The sequence below is a fragment of the Manis javanica genome, chromosome 8, assembly GCF_040802235.1.
Source record: "Manis javanica isolate MJ-LG chromosome 8, MJ_LKY, whole genome shotgun sequence".
NCBI lineage: Eukaryota > Metazoa > Chordata > Mammalia > Pholidota > Manidae > Manis > Manis javanica.
In genome coordinates, this window is record NC_133163.1 from 10,286,164 (window position 1) to 10,310,773 (window position 24,610).

The 24,610-nt window shown below is 35.3% G+C and overlaps 1 protein-coding gene across 7 annotated transcripts in view; it reads right to left on the reverse strand.

The window, feature by feature from the left end:
- Positions 1-24,610, reverse strand: part of PPP4R4 (protein phosphatase 4 regulatory subunit 4) — a 199,062-nt gene that overhangs the window by 159,181 nt on the left and 15,271 nt on the right. For all 7 annotated transcript variants that reach the window (XM_073241912.1, XM_073241911.1, XM_073241917.1 and 4 more), the window contains exon 3: positions 5,274-5,376. In XM_073241912.1, the coding sequence (XP_073098013.1) occupies positions 5,274-5,376 (103 nt within the window). The remainder of the gene's footprint in view (positions 1-5,273; positions 5,377-24,610) is intronic.

Here is a 24,610-nt window from a genome sequence, read left to right on the forward strand (position 1 = left end):
TTTTGTAACATATGTTTGGGTTCCCAAAATAAGTGAAAAAACAATTAAAAGGATTCAATAACTTAACAGGCAGAAACTTTTTTGCACTTCATTAATTATAAAGGAGTCACTGATGTTATATGATGTAATTTTATCATTACCATTTTAAATTTTATAAAGAATCATGGTATTTTAGACATTTATCCTGACAGTCAAATGCTTTCATTTCTAGATAACCAGAAGTTCAAGTCAAATATTGAAATCTAACATCTAAGATTTCAATTTAATTTACTGTGGAGAATTCAAACTTAATCAACAACTTAATCAACAAAGACCACAGGAAAAAATGTATTTCTTTTTCAAAAGATACTCTAGGATTGAATTATATATATAATATGGATATATTATAACAACTATATTTAAAAGTGTCTCCATATCTAGAGAATTAGATTGGAGGTCAAGATATTTCCTTCCTGGATTCTTATTTAAATTTAACCTTAAAATTAGTGATCTAATTGCATTATCATTCATTGGACACTTTGGGTAAAATCTAGACAGTAAATTGTACATATACTATGAATTAGCTCCATTCTAATCCTGTTTTCTGCCATTTTATTCTTAACCTTAAATTCCTTCATCTCTGAAACAGTGAAAATAGTAATGAAGTTAAAAAACATTTTTCAATTAATACATTATTGTAAGGTTGAAACACAAATGCAATAAAACAAAACAACAAAAATAAAAATATCATTTGTGAAATTTTATATTAAGTCCAGAAAAATCTCTACCCTCCCTTTATCTTATGTTCTTTAAGGTAAAGATAAGGTAAAAGGTGAGTTCTAAAAGCTATTTATACTACAGTTATAAATGTAGTGAGAATCTTGGGACTGACTAGTTTCTTACATAAAATATTTGTTGTTCACTCCACCAAGAATTAGGAGAAGTGCAAGTTGTAGCACTCCAAAATCTTACAACTACAGACTATCTACTGTTAAAAGAACATATGGGATGTGAACAGTTCCCAGGAATGGGTTGTTTTAATTTGTCTGATTTCTCTCAGACTGTTCAAGTACAGTTGGACAATATCCATCATATCATAGACAAATTTTCACAAATGCCTAGGGTGCCTAACTGGTTTTCTTGGCTTCACTAGAGATGGCTGGTAATTATAGATATGCTTTGGTTATGTAACTGTATTCCTATTATGTTAATGTGTGCGCACAATTTAATTAGTAGTTTAAAACCTATACATGCTTAAGTTACTCTACAGGAAGATATGTCAAAGAAATAATCAATCCTCCCATGTTTTCTTCCGTCTGCTACCTCTACAGCTTTTCTTCTTCCTTCCTAATTACAACCCTTAAATAGAATTCATGCCTCATATCGAATTTACCGAGTATCATAATTTCTCCAAGTGGTAAAGATACCTCAAGACAAATGCTGGGTATAGAAGCCACAGGGCATAAATCTGCAAAGAAGTAAAAAGCTAACCTTTTCAAACAATATGGCTTCTCTCTCACTTACCAACTTTACATCTCCCTGTATGGCCCCGGAAGATGAATGGTTAGCCAGAGACGGGTAAGATTCCTCAAGGGAGGAACAACCTAAGACAGGCACAGTCGCAGGGGGGCCATCAGCTGAGAAATTAGGGATCAACAGTGGTGAGGCTTAGAACCTCACCCCCCCTGTTTTGAGAGAAATCTTCCTCATCTGTGGATGTTTTAATGCCCTTGTCTAGCTTGGATTAACACATAGTCTACAGGCACACATCTGATCATCTACATTTGCTCTCTTACAACACTAAACTATGTTTTCTACCTTTATCTTGCATCTACCTACCACTTCAGCATTTTATTAAAAATAAAAAAAATAATAATAATAAAGGGAGAAATGTGGGATCCACATATAAATCAAGTATAAAAATCAAACGAATATTCATATTTGACCTGATTGTTTATAGTTCACAATGCGTGATCAAAACCGAAAGTTTCTGTGATGACTGCCCTTGTACTGTTCACCATGTAAGAACTTATTCACTATGTAAGAATTTGTTCTCCATGTAAGAACTTGTTCGTTATGCTTCAGAAGATTGGAGACTGACGAGAATTAGGCTTGGGGTGGATAAATGATTGTACATTGAGCATTGACTCCCCTATACAGAATTTTATTGTTGTTAACAACTATTTGATCAATAAATATGAGAGATGCCCTCTCAAAAAAAAAAATATTTGTTGTTCATATCTTTAAACTCCCTAAAAGCAAACCATTAATAGACAATTTCATATTGAGAGGTACTTACACTATTTTTCCCCACAGATTTAATAAATTCTCAACCAAGATAACTCAACACCAGCAGAACCATATGGACACATAAGCCAGAAATCTGAAAGTCATCTCTCACTACCCACACCCAATCCATTATGAAGTTCTGTTCATTCTACCTCCATAAAATGTACCTCGAATATAGTCACTACTCTCTGTCCCAATTAGCTGTCCTAATCCAAACCACCATCACATACCTTACTTAGGGCTAGTGCTGTAGCTTCCTGATTCTCCCATTCCAGTCCACTCTCCACACAATTACCAAAATGATCATTGTAAATCTAAATGGGGTAAGTTACTTCTCTACTTAAAACCTTCAATGGCTTCCCACTTTCCTAAGAAAAAACAACTCCTTCATGCTCTATCACCAACCATCTCTCTAACCCTCTTTCCAAATCCCACCCCGCCACCCCTACCCACTGGATTCCAACCATAAATGCCTCTTTTAACTCCACCAGGCTTCTTCATTTTAGGGCTCTCCTGCTCGCTCTGCCTGGACCACTCAGTCCTGACTCTCTGAATGGCTTCTTCAGTTTTCACCTCCTCAAAGAGGTATTCCTTGACCTCCCACCATGCAGCAGGTCCCCCATCACTTAATCCTGTGCTTTACACTCACTTATTTAATGTCTATTTCCCTTCTCTGAACAATAACCTCCTTGAGGGCAAGTTCTGTTTTGTTCACCCTCTATTTTCTCAGTTAAAACAGTGTCTGACACATAGGAGGTATCAGTAAATATTTATGAATTAATGAGAATGCCATTATTACTAAATGCTCACTCTGCGATACAAGATTGCTTTCTTATAAAACTAAGAAATTACAGCTATGGCAAAAGAGAATAAAGTGGCTATGTAAGATTTTTGTCATGGTTTTATCACTTGAAAGTAAGCACTCACAGATGCAAGGCAGAAATGAAGAAGGTGATAACTATGAATACCAAAAATCTTAACAATATCCAAATACAATGATTTGCACATAATATGGGTTTTATAACTTGAAATGGGGTTGCTCAAATGTTTAGCTGTCTACATTATGTATTAAACCCTCTATAAAAGTCATTTTTGTTGCCCCCATAAGCTCTTTCCCCTTTATTTAATTCTTCAGCATTTAAAACAAAGTCAGAAGCACACAATTAATATTCTCCTAGGCTTGTTCTTTGTCTCCATAATCTTTAGACAGTTTAATCTAGGACAGACTTCTACATTTTTTGCATCTTTTTTAGTACAAGATAAATAGTAGTCCTAAATAAATGCCTGTTTGTTGTTACTAAAGAAATGAATTAAATCACTCAGCACTAAACAAAGGTTTTCTTAGTACATATTCTTTGGTATACTTTTCTTTAATATCTCTTTATTCAGTTAATCTTCTAATTTAATTACCTTGTAAGCTTATTAAAATTATATCTTCTTTAACTCAGTTACATAGTTTTAGCAGATATACTGGATTCCTTGTATAAATATGTGTACATAAAAGTGTATAATATTCTTTATACATTTGTAGGAAATTAAGATTTTTTTAGGAGCTATTATTTAATTGAATTTATGTAAACTCACTAGCAAAAGGATTTTTTCAGAATAATTTAGAGACTTATAAAGGTCATTATTCTCTATCCTTCATCTTTTAATTCTGCTTTATGAACCTTGGAAATTCCGTATATTGTGTGTGGACCAGAGTTAGTCTGCTCAACAATAGGGTATATAGTATGCTCGATACTTTTTTGCTTTAAATCGAATTCACTTACCTACAATAACTCTTTAGTCAAGAAGACCTAACCATCTGGTCCATTCAACTATGACTTGACTGGCATTTCCAGGTGTCATGCTAACAAGCTTAGGTTAGTTAATAACACTGGTGCTGAGTGTGAGATTAACCCTGGACTATACAGACTAACTTCCATTGAAATTATGACATACTTCTGGGAAAACAGATATGAGAAATCTTGATTCACTTCTGAATCATGTGCAATGCCAGAATAAACATTTTCTCAATTCACAATTTTAACCAGTAAAAAAAACTCATATTGCCTACATGGAAATGTGGGCATCTCGTAAAAATAACAGGTACCTCCCTGATCTAAATCAGTAACTAGAACCATGCTATATATGCCTAATAATAAAACCCAAGGAAACACTAATAATTACTATATTTTAAACACATATAAATTTATTAAAAAGTATGAAAAAATTACAACCAAACATTAAACCAGAACAAAGTATACAAAACTCATTACCAGTAAACATAGTCTCCATTAGTGTGTAACCTCCCTAATTCCCATTAGCAGATAATTTCCCTAAGGACACATAGGCTGTTATCTGTTTTGTTCATTCAAGTTATTACAAAGAACAGCACTTGACATAGCTATAAATAAATAATAAATATTATGTATTAAATATTTACTATTTTATATTAATAATCAGTACATATTAGTCAGAGGAAAGAATGTTTTAATCAAATATTTTTGCTTAAAGCAAAAAAACTAATTCTGATTGAACTGAGGAAGAAACAAAAGAAATATAAAACTAAAATTGTGAGGCCACGAGTCAATCTTTATTTGGTGATTCTTTAGCAGTCACCACACGGTGATTATTAGGAATATCAGTTAAATTATGTTATCAATGGTGTAGAAACACTATTAATACAGATCTAAGTCAATAGAACACCAAATAAGATAGCTATGATTTTTTAAGACTAAGTTTTTTTTGTGAGCTACTGAAAAGTTGACTACATTAAAATGTCTCTAATGAGAAAACGACTAAAGAAATCTTTACAACTTAAGACCTGGATTTCTCCATGTCTATCAGCTAATTTTCCAAGTGTTTTCATCATAATTCAAAGTGTATATCGTAACACTTCCTCCACTCAATGATCGGGTACAAAAGATCAGCCATCAAAAGCTCTGAAATTTTCTCCTGAAAATGGTAACATGCTACTAGAAAAAAATGGTAAATTCAAATCTTATTTCGCACCAACTTACTCTAACTTTCGGCAAGACTCTCCGAAGTGTCTCAGCAGGATTCTGTCGCATCAAAAATGGAAGATTTGCAATCACACTTGTTCCTTGGATATCTTGGCCAGCACTTAGAAAGAAAACACAAATTTAAAATTTGTAATTATATGATGAATTATTTTTTTTACAACTATAAAAAGCAGGGATTAGTTTGAAAAATGTCAGCGTTTAATGATAAATACTCAGACATCTGACAAAGTTTTAAACTTTAAACATATCATTTAGATATAAAAATAAAACCACAACTGAAATTTCATTGAATGAAATCTTAGAGCAAATACATGAAGATATTATGTTTATGCTAAAACAAGAATCTCTACCTACATATGTCAAGTATAAAAGTCTTAACACTATTGTTAAGTACTTACTTTAAAATTCTACCTCATTTTTTCCTGGGACCTGCCAGTTTGCTGTACTTTATAAAAAGATATAAATGGTAAAATTTCATTATGGTAAAATATTAATAATCATAACAACAGCAAAGACAGCAAGAAAATCAACTACAGAAGAAAATACAACTTTCTTCTGGTATAAAGGAATTACCTGTCACACTAGATTGACCCTGACTTGTGAGAAATTTCTTAAAGATATGCACAATATTCTTAAAGATTAGCAGAGTATATTTATATGGTACTTTTTTTATATAATATTCATTGAGTCACTAAGGTATTACCAGAATAATCTTAATGATACTATAGTGCCTTAAATACCTCAGAAATGGTGTTCAGATTCTAGAGAACAAACATTTCCATGCAAAAAGTTTTTTTGTTTTTAAAACATAGACTAAGTACACTGTGTAAGTACTTGAAATATACAGATTTAAAAAATGCTAGTAAATGTGGCACTGTCTCTGAGGAAAATTCTACTTTTTCTTAACTGGTACCAATTAAAATGTTAATTGCTAATGCCATAATACTTTTTTATTTATTTTAATTATTTTTCCTTCTGTCTGCAAATGGAACTATTTGCTGTTAAACGTATATAAGAAAAACCCTGTTATACTATGGTAGTGAAATATAGATCGGCACAATCATTCCACTATTCTCACCACTCTCTACGTGAATACTTTAAAAGACAAAACCAAGGAGAAAAGGTGGGGGGAGTGAAAAAGCAGACTCATGACAAGATAGTGAGAAGATCAAAATAGGGAAATTAAAATTGTACATAAAAACATCACTTCTAGTGGGTTGAATGTTGACCTCCCACATAAAATATGTCTATGTCCTAATCCTGGAACCTGTGAATGTTATCTTAGTTTGAAAAAGGATCTTCAGACCGAGCGATCATCCTGGATTATCCAAGCAGGCTATAAACCCAATAACAAGTGTCCTTATTGGCTACACAGCAGAGATAGTGATGCTGCTATGAGTTAGGAAACGCTAAAAACTACCAGAAGCCAAAGAGGCAAAAGAACAGATTCCCCATGAGAGTCCTGCTGACGCCTTGATTTCAACTCCATGATGCTGATTTCATACTTCCGGCTTCCAAAACTATGAGAAAATTAATTTCTGCTGTGAAGCCATTCAGTTTGTGGTAATTTACTATGGCAGCCATAGGAAACAAATATACTACACTAAAGAACTGAGAGGGAAGAGAAACATCTGAAAAAGTAATGTTTCATATTATAATACACAGCCCATAGTAGAGGTTCAGTAAATGTCTCTTAAAAGTCTGGGTGAATGGATGACTCATTGGATGAACTGATGTCAGGATATGATTCACAGGTTCCAACTTAATATTGAACATTGGTAAATTTTATTCACTAACTTTGCAATTATGGGGAAAAACATGGTGTTAGAAATATATATGAAGACAAACATTGCTTAGAAGAAATTTTTAAAAGAACAGAGAACAAAAAAATTAAATGGTAGATTTAAGTTCCAAAATATCAAATAATTATATAAAATGTAAATGGTCTAAATACATCAATTAAAAGACAGGAATTGGCAGAATAGATTAAAATCATAACTAAATGCAGTCTGTAAGAAACTAATTTCAAATATAACTAAATCAGCAGGATGAAAGTAAAGGATTTAAATGATATACCACAGAAACTTGAATCAAAGGAAAGCAGTAATGGTTATACTAGCATCAGACAAAGTAAACTTCAGAGAAAACAAAACCCCACAGACAGACAGGGACATTACATAATGATAAAAAAGGCAATCCGCCAAGAAGACATAGCAATCTGAAATGTGTATACACCAAAGAGAGTTGGAAATAAGTGAAACAAAACAGAACTGAAAGGAAAGATAGACAAATACACAAGTAAATGGAGATTTCACAAACTCTCTTAATAATTGATGGATCAACTAGACAGAAAGTCATTAAGGATATAGAAGAACTCAACACCACCACCAACCAACAGGATCTAACTGACATTTATATAACATTTCATCTAACAACAGTAGAACACACTTTCTTTTAAGTGCCCAAAGAACATATATCAAGACTGGGAGAAATATTGGCAAACTTCATGTTTGGCAAAGGACTGGTGTCAAGAATATAAAAAGAATTCTCAAAACTCAACAGTAATAAAACACACAATCCAATCAGAAAATGGGCATAAGACATATAGAGATATTTACTGAAGATGATATACAGATTATATATTAGCACATAAAAAGATGTCCAACATCATTAATCATTGGGTAAACATAAAGTAAAGCCACAATGAGATATCACTGTATGCTTATCAGAATGGCTAAAATCAAAAATAACAATAATACCACCAAATGCAAAGAAACGGAATCATTCATACATTGCCAGTGGGAATGTAACTGGTAGAACCACTCTAGAAATCAATTCGGCAGTTCCTTTAAAAACTAAACATGAAACAACACATAGCCCAGTGACTGCTGTCTTGGGGACTGATCCCAAAATGGAAACCTACGTTCACACAAAAACCTGTGGATGAATGTTTATAGTAGCTTTATTTGAACCAAAAAATGTAAAAAACCCATGTGTCTTTAAATGGGTAAATGGTTAAACAAACTGTTAATACATCCATACCACAGAATGTTACTCAGCAAGAAAAAGGAACCAACTATCGATTGATGCGAGAACTTGATGAATCTCCAGTGAATTATGCTGAGTGAAAAAAGACAACCCTGAAATATTACATAATTATATGATACCATTTATTTAACATTCTTAAAATAACAAAATTATACAAATTGAGAACATATTAGTAGTTTCCAGGATTTGTTAAAGATGGTTGTGGGACAGGTGGGAAACAGATATGACAAAGAAGTGTAACATGGGGAGGGAGGGGCGGAGCCAAGATGACAGTGTGAGTAGAGCAGCAGCAATCTCCTCCCAAAACCACATATATTTTTGAAAATACAAGAAAACTCTTCCTAAAAGAGAGACCAGAGGACACAGGACAACAGCCAGACCACATCCACACCTGCGAGAACCCAGTGCCTCACGAAGGGGGTAAGATACAAGCCCCGGCCCGGCGGGACCCAAGCACCCCACACCCCAGCTCCAGGAAGGAGGATAGGAGTTGGAGCAGGGAGGGAGAGGGAGCCCAGGACTGCTAAATAGCCAGCCCCAGGCATCCGCACAAGAGCACAGACACAGTGCATGCATGGGGTCTTGGATACTAGGGAAACAGGGCAGCAAGACCGGTGAGTGGGTCCCTGCAGACAGCAAACCTGGGACAAAGAAAAGCGAGTGCTTTCTGGAAGTCTTAAAGGGACAGGAACCCCAAAACCGGACAGAAGCATCCTGGGACACTTAGTCCAGCAGCAGGGAATCTGGGGAACTCTGGGCACTCTAACCCCCTGGGCAGCAGGGATCACGGAGGCCCCTCACAGAGATAAATAGCCTCCCAGCCATTCCCCATCCAACGTGGCTCCACCATTTTGGAGCAGCAGCCTAAGGCAAGCCACACCCACAGCAACAGCGGAGATAAGCTCCATAGAAGCTGGGCAAGAATCAGAAACGCTTTCTGCACACAGCTGCCCAGAACAAGCCACTAGAGGTCACTGTTCTCCCAGGAAAGGAAGGCCACAAACCAACAAGAAGGGAATTTCTTCCAGCCATCACTCGTGCCAGCTCTGCAAACTATCTCTATAACCATGAAAAGGCAAAACTACAGGCAGACAAAGATCACAGAGACAGACCTAACCAGTCTTCCTGAAAAAGAATTCAAAATAAAAATCATAAACATGCTGATGGAGATGCAGAGAAATATACAAGAGCTAAGGGATGAAGTCTGGAGGGAGATCACAGATGCCAGGAAGGAGATTAGAGAAGTGAAACAAACTCTGGAAGGATTTATAAGCAGAACGGATAAGATGCAAGAGGCCATTGATGGAATAGAAACCAGAGAACAGGAACGCATAGAAGCTGACACAGAGAGAGATAAAAGGATCTCCAGGAATGAAACAATACTAAGAGAACTATGTGACCAATCCAAAAGGAACAATATCTGTATTATAGGGTTACCAGAAGAAGAAGAGAGAGAAAAAGGGATAGAAAGTGTCTTTGAAGAAATAATTGCTGAAAACTTCCCCAAACTGGGGGAGGAAATAATCGAACAGACCACAGAAATATACAGAGCTCCCAACAGAAAGGACCCAAGGAGGACAACACCAAGACACATAATAATTGAAATGGCAAAGATCAAGGACAAGGAAAGAGTTTTAAAGGCAGCTAGAGAGAAAAAGGTCACCTATAAAGGAAAACCCATCAGGCTATCATCAGACTTCTCAACAGAAACCTTACAGGCCAGAAGAGAATGGCATGATATATTTAATGCAATGAAACAGAAGGGCCTTGAATGTAGGATACTGTATCCAGCAAGATTATCATTTAAATATGAAGGAAGGATTAAACAATTCCCAGACAAGCAAAAGTTGAGGGAATTTGCTTCCTACAAACCACCTCTACAGGGTATTTTAGAGGGACTGTTCTAGACGGGAGCACTCCTAAGACTAAACAGATGTCACCAGAGAAAATAAGATCACAGCAAAGAAAGCAGACCAACCAAATACTAACTAAAGGCAAAAAATAAAATCAACTACCCACTAAAAGCAGTTAAAGGAAACACAAAAGAGCACAGAATAAAACAACCAACATATAAAGAATGGAGGAGGAGGAATAAGAAGGAAGAGAATAAAAGAATCTCCAGACAGTGTATATAACAGCTCAATAAGCGAGCTAAGTTAGGCAGTAAGATACTAAAGAAGCTAATCTTGAACCTTTGGTAACCACGAATCTAAAGATTGAAATAGCAATAAGTACATATCTTTCAATAGTCACCCTAAATGTAAATGGACTGAATGCACCAATCAAAAGACACAGAGTAACAGAATGGATAAAAAAGCAAGACTCATCTATATGCTGCTTACAAGAAACTCACCTCAAACCGAAAGACATGCACAGACTAAAAGTCAAGGGATAGAAAAACATATTTCAGGCAAACAACAAAGAGAAGAAAGCAGGGGTTGCAGTACAAGTATCAGACAAAATAGACTTCAAAACAAAGAAAGTAACAAGAGATAAAGAAGGACACTACATAATGATAAGGGCTCAGTCCAACAAGAGGATATAACCATTCTAAATATATATGCACCCAACACAGGAGCACCAGCATATGTGAAACAAATACTAACAGAACTAAAGGGGGAAATAGACTGCAATGCATTCATTTTAGGAGACTTCAACATGCCAGTCACCCCAAAGGTTAGATCCACTGGGCAGAAAATAAGTAAGGACACGGAGGCACTAAACAACACACCAGAACAGATGGACCTAACAGACATCTATAGAACTCTACATCCAAAAGTAACAGGATATACATTCTTCTCAAGTGCACATGGAACATTCTCCAGAATAGACCACATACTAGTGCACATAAAGGCTCAGTAAATTGCAAAAGATTGAAATTCTACCAACCAACTTTTCAGACCACAAAGGTATAAAACTAGAAATAAATTCTACAAAGAAAACAAAAAGGCTCACAAACACATGGAGGCTTAACAACATGCTCCTAAATAATCAATGGATCAACGAACAAATTAAACTAGAGATCAAGGAATACATGGAAACAAATGACAACAACAACACAAAGCCCCAACTTCTGTGGGACGCAGCGAAAGCAGTCTTAAGAGGAAAGTATATAGCGATCCAGGCACACTTAAAGAAGGAAGAACAATCCCAAATGAATAGTCTAACATCACAATTATCGAAACTGGAAAAAGAACAAATGAGGCCTAAAGTCAGCAGAAGGAGAGACATAATAAAGATTAGAGAAGAAATAAACAAAATTGAGAAGAATAAAACAATAGAAAAAAATCAATGAAACCAAGAGCTGGTTCTTTGAGAAAATAAACAAAATAGATAAGCCTCTAGCCAAACGTATTAAGAGAAAAAGAGAATCAACACACATCAACAGAAACAGAAATGAAATGAGAACAGAAAAATCACGACAGACTCCACAGAAATACAAAGAATTATTAAAGACTACTATGAAAATCTATATGCTAACAAACTGGAAAGTCTAGAAGAAATGGACAACTTCATAGAAAAATACAACCTTCCAAGACTGACCAAGGAAGAAACACAAAAGTTAAACAAACCAATTACGAGCAAAGAAATTGAAATGGTAATCAAAAAACTACCCAAGAACAAAATCCCGGGGCTGGACGGATTTACCTCGGCATTTTATCAGACACACAGAGAAGACATAATTCCCATTCTCCTTAAAGTTTTCCAAAAAATAGGAAAGGAGGGAATACTCCCAAACTCATTCTATGAAGCCAACATCACCCTAATACCAAAACCAGGCAAAGATCCCAACAAAAAAGAAAATTACAGACCAATATCCCTGATGAATGTAGATGCAAAAATACTCAACAAAATATTAGCAAACTGAATTCAAAAATATATCAAAAGGATCATACACCATGACCAAGTGGGATTCATCCCAGGGATGCAAGTATGGTACAACATTAGAAAATCCATCAACATCATCCACCACATCAACAAAAAGAAGGACAAAAACCACATGATCATCTCCATAGATGCTGAAAAAGCATTCAACAAAATTCAACATCCATTCATGATAAAAACTCTCAGCAAAATGGGAATAGAGGGCAAGTACCTCACCATAATAAAGGCCATATATGATAAACCCACAGCCAACATCATACTGAACAGCGAGAAGCTGAAAGCTTTTCCTCTGAGATCGGGAACAAGACAGGGATGCCCACTCTCCCCACTGTTATTCAACGTGGTACTGGAGGTCCTAGCCACAGCAATTAGACAAAACAAAGAAATACAAAGAATCCAGATTGGTAAAGAAGAAGTTAAACTGTCACCATTTGCAGATGACATGATATTGTACATAAAAAACCCGAAAGACTCCACTCCAAAACTACTAGAACTGATATCGGAATACAGCAAAGTTGCAGGATACAAAATTAACACACAGAAATCTGTGGCTTTCCTATACACTAACAATGAACCAATAGAAAGAGAAATCAGGAAAACAACTCCATTCACAATTGCATCAAAAAGAATAAAATACCTAGGAATAAACCTAACCGAAGAAGTGAGAGACCTATACCCTGAAAACTACAAGACACTCTTAAGAGAAATTAAAGAGGTCACTAACAAATGGAAACTCATCCCATGCTCTTGGCTAGGAAGAATTAATATTGTCAAAATGGCCATCCTGCCCAAAGCAATATACAGATTTGATGCAATCCCTATCAAATTACCAGTAACATTCTTCAATGAACTGGAATAAATAGTTCAAAAATTCATATGGAAACACCAAAGACCCCGAATAGCTAAAGCAATCCTGAGAAAGAAGAATAAAGTGGGTGGGATCTCACTCCCCAACTTCAAGCTCTACTACAAAGCCATAGTAACCAAGACAATTTGGTACTGGCACAAGAACAGAGCCACAGACCAGTGGAACAGATTAGAGACCCTAGACATTAACCCAAACATATATGGTCAATTAATATTTGATAAAGGAACCATGGACATACAATGGCGAAATGACAGTCTCTTCAACAGATGGTGCTGGCAAAACTGGACAGCTACATGTAAGAGAATGAAACTGGACTACTGTCTAACTCCATACACAAAAGTAAATTCGAAATGGATCAAAGACCTGAATGTAAGTCATGAAACCATAAAACTCTTAGAAAAAAACATAGGCAAAAATCTCTTAGACATAAATATGAGTGACCTCTTCTTGAACATATCTCCCCAGGCAAGGAAAACAAAAGCAAAAATGAACAAATGGGACTATATTAAGCTGAAAAGCTTCTGTACAGCAAAAGACACCATCAATAGAACAAAAAGGTACCCTACAGTATGGGAGAATATATTTGTAAATGACAGATTCAATAAAGGGTTGACATCCAAAATATATAAAGAGCTCACCCACCTCAACAAACAAAAAACAAATAATCCAATTAAAAAATGGGCAGAAGAACTGAACAGACAGTTCTCCAAAAAAGAAATTCAGATGGCCAACAGACACATGAAAAGATGCTCCACATCGCTAATTATCAGAGAAATGCAAATTAAAACCACAATGAGATATCACCTCACACCAGTAAGGATGGCCGCCATCCAAAAGACAAACAACAACAAATGTTGGCGAGATTGTGGAGAAAGGGGAACCCTCCTACACTGCTGGTGGGAATGTAAATTAGTTCAACCATTGTGGAAAGCAGTATGGAGGTTCCTCAAAATGCTCAAAATAGACTTACCATTTGACCCAGGAATTCCACTCCTAGGAATTTACCCTAAGGATGCAGCACTCCAGTTTGAAAAAGATAGATGCACCCCTATGTTTATCGCAGCACTATTTACAATAGCCAAGAATTGGAAGCAACCTAAGTGTCCATCAGTAGATGAATGGATAAAGAAGATGTGGTACATATACACAATGGAATACTACTCAGCCATAGGAAGAAAACAAATCCTACCATTTGCAACAACATGGATGGAGCTAGAGGGTATTATGCTCAGTGAAATAAGCCAAGCAGAGAAAGAGAAATACCAAATGATTTCACTCATCTGTGGAGTATAAGAACAAAGGAAAAACTGAAGGAACAAAACAGCAGCAGAATCACAGAACCCAAGAATGGACTAACAGGTACCAAAGGGAAAGTGACTGGGGAGGATGGGTGAGTAGGGAGGGATAAGAGGGGGGAAGAAGAAAGGGGATATTATGATTAGCATGCATAATGTGGGGGGTGAGAGAAAAGGGAGGGCTGTGCAACACAGAGAAGACAAGTAGTGATTCTATAACATTTTGCTATGCTGATGGACAGTGACTGTAATGGGGTTTGTGGGGGAGACTTGGTATAGAGGAGAGCCTAGTAAACATAATATTCTTCATGTAATTGTAGATTAATGATAACAAAAAAAAAGAGAGAAAGAAAAGGGGGATTACTCCCTCATAGGATAAAACTGACTGCAAATCAATGATTGATGCATGCTTTACATATCCTTAATTTTGATCTTTTAAAGGGTGTCAGATGATCAGCTATGGAAGTACATTTTTCTGATGATATTCCTTTCTCTTAAAAAAAAAAGTAGTTCCTGTGTGGTGATCTCCAATAGGTTCTTCACAATGGTATAAAGGTCATATCAAAGTGTGGGCAAAGGGTTTGTTTGTGTTTATACAGAGAATCAAAGCCTAATTCGGCTACACAGAAAACGAATTAAGATACGATATGAAGAAGAACTTCCAACATCAACATCCTCTGGAAGAGTCATTCCAGAAGATGAACATCAAAAAACTTCAACAAAGATCCTGGCGCTGCTGCAGTTGTAGCTGCATTCATCCCACCAGTTCCTGGACTTGCCATTGGAATGAAGAAGGAGATATCTAAGCTGGCCTGTGCATACAGTAAAAGAACAAATTTAACTGGATCTATACTGTCGGAACTCAACCAAGAATTAGGAGAAGTGCAAATTGCAGTGCTCCAAAATCGTGCAACTATAGACTATCTACTGTTAAAAAGAACATATGGGATGTGAACAGTTTCCAGGAATGTGCTGTTTTAATTTGTCTGATTTTTCTCAAACTATTCAAATTCAGTTAGACAATATCCATTATATCATTGATAAGTTTTCACAAATGCCTAGGGTGCCTAACTGGTTTTCTTGGTTTCACTGGATATGGCTGGTAATTGTAGGTCTGCTTTTGTTATGTAGCTGTATTCCTATTATAATTTAATTAGTAGTTTAAAACCTATACATGCTTATGTTACTCTACAGGAAGATATGTCAAAGAAATAATCAATCTTCCCATGTTTTCTTCCATCTGCTACTTCTATAGCTTTTCTTCTTCCTTCCTAATTACAACCCTTTAGTAGAATTCGTGCCTCATATGGAAAATTACCAAGTATCATAATTCTTTCAAGTGGTAAAGATACCTCAAGACAAATGCTAGGCATAGAAGCCACAGGGCATAAATCTGCAAAGAAGTAAAAAGCTAACCTTTTCAAACAATATTGCTTCTCTCTCACTTACCAACTTTACATTTCCCTGTATGGCCCCGGAAGATGACTGGTTAGCCAGAGACGGGTAAGATTCCTCAAGGGAGGAACAACCTAAGACAGGCACAGTCACAAGGGGGCCATCAGGAGAGAAATTGGGGATCAACAGAGGGGAACCTTAGAACCTCACCCCCCCTTGTTTTGAGAGAAATCTTCTGCATCCGTGGATGTTTTGTTGCCCTTGTCTAGCTTGGATTAATACTTAGTCTATAGGCACAGACCTGATCATCTACATTTGCCCTCTTACAGCACTAAATTATGTTTTCTACCTTTATCTTGCATTTACCTACCACTTCAGCATTTTATTAAAAATAATAATAATAATAATAATAAGGGAGAAATGTGGGATTCACATATAAATCAAGTATAAAAATCAAATAATCATATCTGACTTGATTGTTTATAGTTCATGATGTGTGATCAAAACCAAAAGTTTCTGTGATATGACTGCCCTTGCACTGTTCACCATGTAAGAACTTATTCACTATGTAAGAACTTGTTCGTTATGCTTAAGAAGATTGGAGACTGTTGAGAAATAGGCTTGGGGTTGATTAATGACTGTGCATTGAGTCCCCTATACAGAATTTTATTGTTGTTACCAACCATTTGATCAATAAATATGAGAGATGCCCTCTCAAAAAAATAAAAAGTGTAACATGAGGGATCCTGGAGTGATGGAAATATTACCTATCTGATTGCATCAATGCCAATGTCCTGATTGTGATATTGTACTATAGTTTTTCAGATGTCATGATAGGGGGAAACTAGGTAAGGGGTACATGGGTACCTTTGTATTACTCCTTACAACTAGATGTGAATCTACATCTGTTGCAAAATAAAAAGGCTGTTTTAAAAAATTAATCCATATGACAGAGCATTTTTTAAAACATATATGAACCTCTCAATACATGTGTGAATCTCACAAATCTAACATTCAGTCATGAGAAAACCATCACATACCAAAAATTCCTAAAGAATGCCCTTCAAAGATGAAAAGCATCTATGAAAAACTTACTGTTAATATCATATTTAATGGTGAAAGATTGAATGCTTTCTCCCTAATCAGTAACAAGGCAAAGAGGTTCACCATTACCACTCTAGCCAACATTGTGTTGGAGGTTTGAGCCAGTACAATAAGACAATAAAAAGAAATTTAAGGATCATGGATTGCAAGGGAAGAAGTTAAATTTTCTATATTTACAATTTTGATTGTCTACAGTGAAAATTCTATGTACAAAATAGATAGTAGAACAAACAAGTGAGTCTAGCAGTGTGACAGGATATAAAATCAATACACAAATGTCAATCGTATTTCTGTATGCATGAAAAGGAAAATCATAAATAGCAATTTAAAAAGCAATCCAATTTACATTAACATAAGAATATGAAATATATTAGGAAAATCTGGTGAAAAATGTGCAAGGTCTGTAGACCAAAAATTACAGAGCATGTTGAGAGAAATAAAGAAGACCTAAATATATGGAGAGAGATTTATCACTCAAGGATTAGACTGTTAAGACTGTTAAGACTGTTAAGACATCAATTTCCCAATGTGAAGCACAGATTAAACATGATCCCAATGTAAATCCCAGAAGGCTTTTTTGTAGAAATGAACACGTTTACTCTAAAATTTAGATGAAAATGAAAGAATTTAGAGTAGCTAAAACAAATCTGAAAAACAATAAAGTTGTAGGTGGGTAAGAATAAAGTTGTAAGGCTAATACTATCAGTTTCAAGACTCATTACAGAGCTACAATAAACAAAATCAGGTGGCACTGGCATAAAAGTAAACATGTAGACCAGTCAACATGTAGAAAAGAACAGAGTGCCCAGAAACAGATCCAAATATAAATAGGCAATTGATTTTTGACAAAGGTGACAAGATAATTCAATGAGGAAATAATCATCTTTTCAACAAATGGTGCTGAAACAAATGGATAACAATAAGCCAAATATACTGAATCTCCCTAACTTGAAACAATATGCAGCAATTAACTCAAAATGAATAAAACTTCTAGAAGAAAACTTAGCAGAAAATCTTAGTGGCCTTAGGTTTCACAAATATTTCTTAAATAGGACACTAAAAGCATAAATTATAAAAGAAAAAATAAAATCAACTTCATCAAAATTAAAAACATTTGTTTATCAAAGGCACTGTTAAAAAAAACAAAAGGCAAGCCATAGACTGGCAAAAAATAATATTTGCAAAACACAGCTCCAACACACAAATTGTATCTATAATATATATATGTAGCACTCAAAGTAAATAATAACATCCAATAAAAAATGGACAAAGATTTCAAGACTTCACCAAAGAAAATATACAAATGGCAAATAGGTGAAAAAGATACTCAACAAAACTAACCATTAAGTAAATTCAGATACTACTACACATCCACTAAGACTAAAATCATAAAGATTGAACGTGCCACATGTTGGCAAAGATGAACTACTTTACAGTACTGATGGGAATGTAAAATGGTACAACGACTTTAGAAAAGTTTGAAAATTTCTTAGTTTACACATACACCTGCCAGACAACCTAAACACTCCATTCTTAGATATTTACCAAGAGAAATGAAAACATATGTCCACAGAAACACCTGAACACATATTCATTGCAGCTCTGTTTGTAATACACAAAAATTGAAATAACCCAAATGTTCACTAACAGGAATAATCAAATTGTGATATATCCACACAGTGAAATGGAATGAACTATTGATACACACAACTACAGGGATAAATTTCAAAAATAATTATGCTAACTGAAAGAAGCCATACTAAAAAGAGTGTATAATACTGTATGAGCCCATTTATTTGAAATGATAAAGAACAAAGTACAGTGACAGAAAGCAGATCAGTTATTGCCTGGGGGTGAGGAAACAAATGAAGCTGGAATTATAAAGGGGCATGAGAAAACTTCCTGAGATGACAGATAAGTTCATTATCTTGATTACAGTGAGGGTCTCATGGGCATATACCTATGTCAAAACTCATCAGACTGTACATTTTAAATATGTGCAGTTTATGGTACATCAATACTACCTCAATAGATTTCTACAAAATAAAATATAAAAACACAAAAGTCAAGAATATAAAATATAAAAACTTGAAGTAGAGAAGGCTATCACTTTTTTGATAGGACATCTAGGAAGGTGGTTGCAGTGGACACACAGTTTTCTAAATTTCCTGAATCCCCCATAAAAACAAAACACCTAGGATAGTAAAATTAAAAAAAATACATGACATCTACAGTACAACTAGGTGATAACATTTCCTGCACAAACCCAAAGTACATGCATGTACAGACAGTCACTAAAACTATGAATGATTTTGTGCACTTCAATAGCTGATGAGTTCAATGAGTCCAGAACACTATCCCTGTGAACATCTAGAACAAAGACCCACACTGAAGAAAAATTCTAGGAAATTGAATCCAAATTGAGCATCACAGAAACAAAAGACTATAGGCAAAGGGAAGGTCCAAATAAAAGTAATGTAGACAAATAGAACCCAGGAACCTCAGAAAGTAGGGCATCCTGCTTTGAACCCCCTCAAAAAAGCTATCCACACCTCCTTCTAAGGCTTGTGAATCTATTTTCATGTAAAAATGAGAACTGCATAAAGATCATGATTTAATTTTACATATCCTTATTAAAAGAAAAAAGAGAATAAGGCATGAACTAATATTCCTGAAGACAATGCAAGACAGACATGCCCACAAAACAGCTAACTAGAACCTACTATTTTCCCACAAGCAAATAAATACACAAATAAATAAATAAGAAAATGTATAAAATATGGAAAAAACATATGAATAATAATTATGAAAACTCAGAAATAAAATAATGGAACTCAGGAAAGAAATGGAAGAAAATATTCATAAAAGACCAAACTAGAAAGAACACAAGGGTGAATGAATACAGTAGATGATACCTTAGGAAAAATAAAAGGTGAAAAAGAACATTTTTAAATAAAAAAAGATAAAAGATTTGAGAGAAACTAAAAAGGACTTGAAAGAAAGTGAGATATAAGATAGGCAAAGAAGATCCAACATACTTTTAGTACAAATCCCTAAAGAAAAAAGCCAAAGCAAGTGGAATGTGTTTTTTTTTTAGTTATTAAAGAAACTTTCCTTAATAAAAAAGATTCAAAAGAACATACCATATGCCCAAGAAAATCAATCTACCATAACCAATACTGAGATACATTACTGGGCTTTAAAGAAAAAGGAAAATCCTTTGGCAAAATGGGCAAGTTACTTAGTAACAGAAACAAAATCACATTTTCATTAGATTTTGGCAGCAAGCTTTTAGAAGAGCAAATAAGAGCCTACAAGTTAACACTGCTTACTATAAGCAGGACATGAAAAAATATAAAAAGTGAACCTAAATTGTAACCCACCATAATCTCTTTCAAACATAAAATTTTAATTTAATTTCTGATATCAATGTATATCTGGTGCTTCTCCAACTCTGGGAGAAATATATATTATGTAGAATGTGTTGGGTATTATTGTGTTAGAAGGGAAAGCAACTGAGTTGGCTAGTGGTTGTCAACTCAAAGCGATCCCCCAACCCCCCAGCAATCCACCAGGAAACATATGAAAATGTTTGGAGACATTTTTGATTATTACAACTTGGCAATGCTACAGTAATACAGTACATAGAATCCAGAGATGCTACTAAACATTCTATAGTGGCCCACAACAAAAAACGTCTAAGGAACCCTTTTTTACACAGTCACTATTATTTGAACCATATGAGATTGCCAACATTAGATAATAATTGACCTACAACATCGCAATTTCATATTTTCAACTTATATACTGAGCTCAGCGTAAATATATATAGATTGGTAACCACAATATACTAAAGAAGTGGCTCTCAAACTTTAGCATATATCAGACACCCTGGAGCACTTGTTAAAACTGGGCCCTACTCCCACAGATTTCAGGCTCAGTAGACCTTAGTAAGGCCTGAGAACTTGATTTCCAACAGATTCTCAGGTGAAACGGATGGTCTGCAGACAATACTCTGAGCTACTATGATACAGGAAGAACCAAAAAAGGGAGGAGGCTGCAGATTCTTCCCATTTTTAGACTACGGAGTGAGATAAGCCGAGCACACAGGTGGCAGTCTGCTCTAACAAAGCAGAAGGACCATCTGACATTGCCTACATGAGTTCACTACTTTTCTTAGTCCTGGAAACAGGGCTCCTCTTCATGAAAACAACATTAAAGGTGATTTGGCAAAAAACAGTTAGCAGAGGTGGGATGACATGTAGTCCACTCAAATGCACATTAGCGAAAAGTATCAGGAGAAGCCTGGGGAAGGGTTGTGTATCACACAAAGAGTGGTCTTGGCTGTACATTAAAGTGGAGCACCGAGCTTGCATGCCTGGGAACTTCTTGGGTGCTGTGGACCTGCTGTTATCTCCTGACTTTAGTCAGTTGGTATAAATAAACCAGATATCCATGCATCTATACTACCATCACTGAATGGAAGTAACTCAAAAACAATCAGCATAGTTTTAAATCAACAGTATAAAATTCATTTTATTGCTATTTTATATAGTATATGTAAGTTTAAAGTAAACATTTAACCAATGTTTTATATATATGTATGTGTGTGTGTGTGTTTTTAACAAAGGAAACTTCCTAGACTTCAAAACCTACAACTTTCAACTGAAAGGCACAGGGAACAATCATCTTGGCTACAACACAAGCTGCTCCTTTTTGCCCCAGCTGTGCAATTCTTTAGGACATGCGCCTTTCCTGGGAAACTCACACAGAAACAAAAAGGACACAGACCCACTCAGTATTCCTCTAAAACTGAAAAGAACTGGGTTAGTCATCTAATCTGTACACTCGTGGCTAAAAAGGAAACAGCAAGAAAAAAAAAAGACTAGTTAAATGAATTTAGGACAGCAATCTTTTAAATTCTAAATTAATGTTACTAATTATTTTATTCCCATTGGGAGATGCACCTACTTTAAAGAGCCATTTATAGTACTATCTCAAAGCAATGGAAAACAAGTCAATCCACTCGAGTGTTTTTTGCAATAAGAAGTTTCACAGCCTTTGTTGTCCCAGCTCCTGTCACTGTCACGGGTAACTTCATCAGTTAGGTGAATGATGAATAGCAAGCTAGCTTTTGATCCCAGCTAATCCAATGATGTTTTACCCAAATTTTACATTCCCCCATATTAGCACAGAAGCTAGCACACAGTAAAGGCTCCATAAACATGTGCTGATTTAAACTGAATTTTTCTCCATGTCACATCAACAACCCTGTCAAAGGCTTGACCTTAGCCTTACCTAGAAATGCTCCATCTCTAGAATCTCGGACTCTGTGATCTCACTTGCTGGCCATAAGCTCTTATCTTTCTACATTCTTATTGCTAAATCCATTTTTTACCTTCACCATATCCTAATCCCTCAATTCCTTCTTAAATTCTCCAGTTTCTAACATTTCTCCTAATTTCGCTTTCTTTCTTGACCCCTGAACCTCCCTGACTATTACTCCAATTACACTCTCACCAATAACCTTGCTTCATCCATTCTCCTTCTCCTAACAACCACAAGAAAAGTAGTATCTGGGTATTATGCTAATGAGCACCTTACTTGCAGTCATCTTATTCAATTCTCACAATCTTAAGAAGTACATTAGATAGTATTATTAGCTCCATTTTATAGATGAGGAAATCAGAGCTTAGAAAAATTACTTACCTGAAGTCACTCAGCCTGCCCGACTCCAAATCTCATGCATTACACTGTCCCTCTTCCAACCTGCACCCCCAGCCAATATCAAACCCATCCATCCTGCTTTTTCCATCCTACTCCTGCTCCCAAGCTATGCAGCACTACCAGAGAAAACCGACTAACTATGCTCTTTAATGCTTTCAAAAATATACCATTTCCAGAAGAGCTATTACTCAATGATGCTGGAAGGAAACATAATGGTATCTAATTTGCAGGAAATCAAAGATTCTTAGTATATCATAGTTCCTAAAGCACTTTTAGATACATCATCTTGGATCTCTTAAGAATGAGGTTGTGCTAGTTTATGAAACCCATGCCTTTCCACATAGAGAAGAATAAGGCACATGTTAGGAAAGATCTAGATACTGACAACACTGTCTTTCTCTATTCTGTTACCTTGCTTTCACCTTCTAAGGGCTCAAAATCTAATGAGGAAGACAGATTCACTAGAAATTCTGACTTCATAGCAAAAAGTCCAATCTCTTTTCCTTGTCAGACAACCCCCAGTTTATTTAATCCAGAGAAGGAAAGCTGCAGATGCTATCCAAAAATGATGACCTAGCATAGTCACTACTAGAGAAATTAATCTGAGAACTCTAGCTTTGCTATTGTTGAACTATGTGTGGGGTCTTAAATAATATGTGTATGCAGAGCCTGTGATCCTAACCTCGTAGCTGTCATTTCAGAACCCAAAATAGAACAAAGAAGCTGCTGATACTGTGCTTGAATGTATAATGATGAAACACATGCCACACAGTATTTCGCTTTCAGTTCATAATAAAAACTAAACTTTACATAGTTGATATTTAATTATTTCTTTACTCAAAGTAAATTATTAAAGTTTGTTTTAATGAGTAAAACAAAATTAACTAAATGATTAATTTAGAGAATTAAACTTCCAACACAGAAAAAAAACCTTCTTTTAAGACAAAGATGATTCAGGAATCTAAATCAGAAGATACTTACCAAGCCATAACATCAGTAGTTTTTCAAATGTGGTGTATTTTCATATGTTAGTACTATAAAATCAAATCCTTAATATGTTAATCTTCAAGAGAACCCTTTAAAAGATTTATATAGTTAGAGAACCATTCAACCCTACTTAAGGAATCACAGAGAAACATATTTTTTAATAGCACCAAAGGAAGGGTAAAAGAAAAATTAGCATTTTAAGGGTCTATGTGCCTGGCGAGTCACTTGACATATGTTAATCTTCACAATATATGAGTAATACATCTCTATCTTTACTTGACTGTTGAGGAAGCTGAGGCCCAGAAAAGAAAAATGCACCTTACCCCAAGTCATCCAACTACTAAAGATTAGAGTCAAGTTCCAACCTTTGATTTCTAAGCCCATAACCTTGAGCCATGACACTACCTAGGATCACAGTCTCATCATAAGAAGTGAACTCCCCACCTAAGTTGATCATTCTGCAACAGAAAAGTTTGCACGTGATTTATTTAGTAATATTCATGTCACAGTAAATTCTCTTACTGATAACTCCCACCCTGTATCTTTTTTTCTTTTTCTTTTTTTTTTTGAGAGGGCATCTCTCATATTTATTGATCAAATGGTTGTTAACAACAATAAAATTCAGTATAGGGGGGTCAATGCTCAATGTACAATCATTAATCCATCTCAAGCCTAATTCTCGTCAGTCTCCAATCTTCTGAAGCATAACGAACAAGTTCTTACATGGTGAACGAGTTCTTACATAGTGAATAAATTCTTACATGGTGAACAGTACAAGGGCATTATCACAGAAACTTTTGGTTTTGATCATGCAATATGACCTATAAACAATCAGGTCAAATATGAATATTCGTTTGATTTTTGTACTTGATTTATATGTTGATCCCACATTTCTCCTATTATTATTATTATTTTTATTTTTAATAAAATGCTGAAGTGGTAGGTAGATGCAAGATAAAGGTAGAAAACATAGTTTAGTGCTGTAAGAGAGCAAATGTAGATGATCAGGTGTGTGCCTATGGACT